This window comes from Ochotona curzoniae, unplaced genomic scaffold (assembly GCF_017591425.1).
Source record: "Ochotona curzoniae isolate NIBS_2020 unplaced genomic scaffold, NIBS_Ocur_1.0 contig_908, whole genome shotgun sequence".
Lineage (NCBI taxonomy): Eukaryota > Metazoa > Chordata > Mammalia > Lagomorpha > Ochotonidae > Ochotona > Ochotona curzoniae.
This window is the reverse complement of record NW_024466607.1, coordinates 10,429,046-10,432,636: the sequence shown is the minus strand read 5'-3', so window position 1 is coordinate 10,432,636 and position 3,591 is coordinate 10,429,046. Positions and strand designations below refer to the sequence as shown.

Genomic DNA, 3,591 nt, shown 5'->3' with positions numbered 1-3,591 from the left:
CAGCAGGGAGGAGTGGAGTGACCAGCACTCCATGGCATAGTGCCATCGCTAGTGGCAGCTAAACTCACTGCACCACCACATTGGCCCCCTGCAGCAATTTTTTTTTAACATATATTCTCCGAAAGAATAGAGAAGCACTTTCCAACACACACTAACAGACCAAACATGATCAGGACATCACAGAAAAGAAAAATTACGGGGCAATAGCTTGTGAGCACAGATGCAAAAACCCACAGAGAATATAGCTTTATTATTATAATGATCTTCACCCAAAATAGGGTAAATGGCTGAGGTGGGTAAATAGACATGACAGGTGCCCTGAATGGAACATTATAGATTGTACGCATGCATGAAAATGTCATGCTGAGGGCCCGGTGCGGTGGCGCAAGTGGTTCAGGTCCTCACCTTCCACGCCCAGGATCCCATATGGGCGCCGGTTCTAATCCCGGCAGCCCCGCTTCCCTTCCAGCTCCCTGCCTGTGGCCCGGGAAAGCAGTCGAGGATGGCCCAAAGCTTTGGGAACCTGCACCCACGTGGGAGACCCGGAAGAGGCTCCTGGCTTCGGATCGTCATAACGTCGGCAGTTGTGCTCACTTGGGGAGTGAATCATCGGACAGAAGATCTTCCTCTCTGTCTGTCCTTTCTGTATATCTGCCTTTTCAATAAAAAAAATAGTAAAAATAAATCTTAAAAAAAAAAAAGAAAATGTCATGCTGAACACCATAGATAAATGTACAATTTCTACATGCTGATTGAGATTATGAAAAGATCTTTCTATGTTTTTTTCAGGGAAAACATATGTTGGTTTAGGACACACAAATCAGTGTAATCCACTAAGCTAGTAGACTAACAAAGAAAAACTAATGACCCCAATACAGAAGGAAAAAGCACTTGGTAACACTGAAGTTCATATATAATAAAGATGTTCAGAAAGCTGAGAATAGACGACAGCTTCATTAAGATTATGATTTTTTTAACTACCCTACTGCTAATGTTATACTTAATAACGGGCTACTTCTGAAAATAGTAGCAAATTTTTGAAAGTGGAGACTAACTTGTGATAGAGGAAACCTATTGACTGCCATAGGGAGGGCATCGGTCTGAAGGCTCTCCCCCAAGGTCCATGTACATCACTGGCGCATTCTTACGGGAGAGTGGGAATGGAGGCAGCGGCTTGCTTTGAGGCCACCCCCTCACAGGATGTAGTCCACGGTGGAGGAACGGGAAGAAGACTGGTGGAAGGAAGGCCACTTCTCCCAGCTCTCCCGGGGCACGTTTTTTCCTAGGTAGAAGATGAGGTGGCTGCAGCTTTTCTGGAATATGTCTGCGAGGTACTTCTTGAACTTCTCACCCATGAAAGCGTAGATGACAGGGTTCACGCAGCAGTGGGTAAAGGAAATGATTGCCGTGACATGGGTGGCATAGATGAGCCGCTGGTTCGTGACACAGCCGTCCAAGACGTGCATGTCATGCAGCGAAGTGAGGAAGAGGACCACATTGAACGGGATCCAGAAGAGCAAAGAGGCAACGACCACGAGCAGCACCAGCCTGATGGCCTTGGTCATGTTGCGGTTGTGGCAGCTGCGCAGCTGCTGTAGGATGCGGATGTAGCAGAAGAGCAGGATGGAGAACGGGATCAGCAGACCCAGAATGTTCATCTCGAAGTGCGTGAAGATCTTCCACTTCATGCTCTGCTGGTTGTAGAAGTAGTAACACTTGAGAATGCCATCTTCTGAGGCCACTTGATAGAACACAAGCAACGGGCTGGCGGCAGCAATGGCAGTGAGCCACACAGCCAGACTCAGGGTTGTGCCCATCCTGACTGTCCTCACTCTCATGGCACACACGGCATGGACGATGGCCACGTACCTGTCCATGCTCATGAGGGTGATGAAGAACATGCTGCTGAAGAAGCCAATAAAATACAGGCCGGAGACCACCTTGCACATCACCGCCCCGAACACCCACTGGTCCAGTTGGTAGTGGGTCAGAAAGGGGAAGGAGAAGACAAAAAGCAGGTCGGACAGGGCCAAGTTCAAGAGGTAGATGTCCGTGATGCTCTTCAACTTCTTGTAGGCCACGAGGACAAAGATGACCAGGCTGTTTCCCAGGAGGCCTAACACAAACATGACACAGTAGAAGGTGACAAGAAGCAACTTGCTCTTCCTTTGAGGGAGTTCCCCATCGCAGGGGCTTGAGAAGACGTCGGGGTAGTAGTCAGTTACGGCTGTCACGTTGGGCTCCAGGGTGTAATCCATGAAGGCAGGGAGACCTGGTAATGAAACAAATGAATGATATCGTTATTGGGGCAGGCAGTTAGTCCAGCAGTGAAGACACTGGTTAACACGTCTGCATCCCATGTCAAAGCCCCTGTGTAAAGACCAGAGCCACCCTCTGACTCCAGCTTCCTACTTTCCCAGGCCACAATCAGGGATCTCGATGAGAAGTGGAGCAGCTGGGACTTGAACCCACATTGGGATGTGCCCACGTGGGATGCTGGTGCCACCGGTGCAGGGTTGCCCAGCTATGCCACCATGCTGGCCCCACAGTCTCCCATTTGAATGTGCATTGGGCCACCTTCCCAAGAGCTGAGGAAGTCAATAAGAGACCACCGTTTCCAGTTGTAGTCATCAGACAGCTCTGTGGAGGCAGGAAGGGAATGGCCTACCATTCTCCTCCATTTAACTCCAAGCAACATAGTTTGGAGATAGACACATTCCACTTGCGGGGATGAATGGGTGGGGAGTGAGAATTAAGTGCATCTCTTAGATGTGAAATCGAGTCCCAGGCTCTCCATAGTCAAAACTCCCTGCTGGACAGAGTCCCAGAGCCCCTGCAACCCTTGCCCCTGCAGAGCCTGCAGAGTGAGCCTGCAGAGCGAGGACCTTAACCACTGCGCCATCGCGCCAGGCCCAAGGGGCTGAATTTGAAAGTGGGCAGTAGATCTTGCAAAGAATGCAGTAGACGAGGAGATGCTTAAAACCACCATGGCCAGGATCCCATATGGGCGCCGGTTCTAATCCCGGAGGCCCCGCTTCCCATCCAGCTTCCTGCTTGTGGCCTGGGAAAGCAGGCGAGGACAGCCCAAAGCTTTGGGACCCTGCACACGCGTGGGATACCAGGAAGAGGCTCCTGGCTTCGGATTGGCATAGCATTGGCCGTTGCGCTCACTTGGGGAGTGAATCATCAGATGGAAGATCTTCCTCTCTGTCTCTCCTCCTCTCTGTATATCTACCTTTCCAATAAAAATAAGTAAATCTTAAAAAAAAAATCCACCAGTCTTTAGAGCAATGCAAATCAAATGTAAATACTAGCCACACCTCACTTCAGGCAGAATGGTTATTATCAAAAACTGAAAGATAACAAATTCTGATGAAGATGTGGAGAAGAGGAACCCCTACATGCATTAGTGGGAATGTAAATTAGTTCAACCACTCAAGAATGCTCAAACTGCTCATCTCACACAAGATTACCATGCAGAATATAAAAGGATTTAAAAAAATCAACAGCAAAAAAAAAAAAATTACTGGGCAAATGATCTGAATTGACATGTCTCAAAAGATGACAGATAAATTGCCAAGAGGCATGAGA

General features: G+C 48.6%; 1 protein-coding gene across 1 annotated transcript; it reads right to left on the bottom strand.

Annotated features, from left to right (window-relative positions):
- Positions 1-742: 742 nt before the first annotated feature.
- On the bottom strand, positions 743-2,260 carry CCR8 (C-C motif chemokine receptor 8). Its single transcript, XM_040994933.1, has one exon. It carries the CDS (start codon positions 2,256-2,258, stop codon positions 1,194-1,196), a length of 1,065 nt encoding a protein of 354 aa, XP_040850867.1. The 5' UTR covers positions 2,259-2,260; the 3' UTR covers positions 743-1,193.
- Between the last annotated feature and the right edge of the window lie 1,331 nt (positions 2,261-3,591).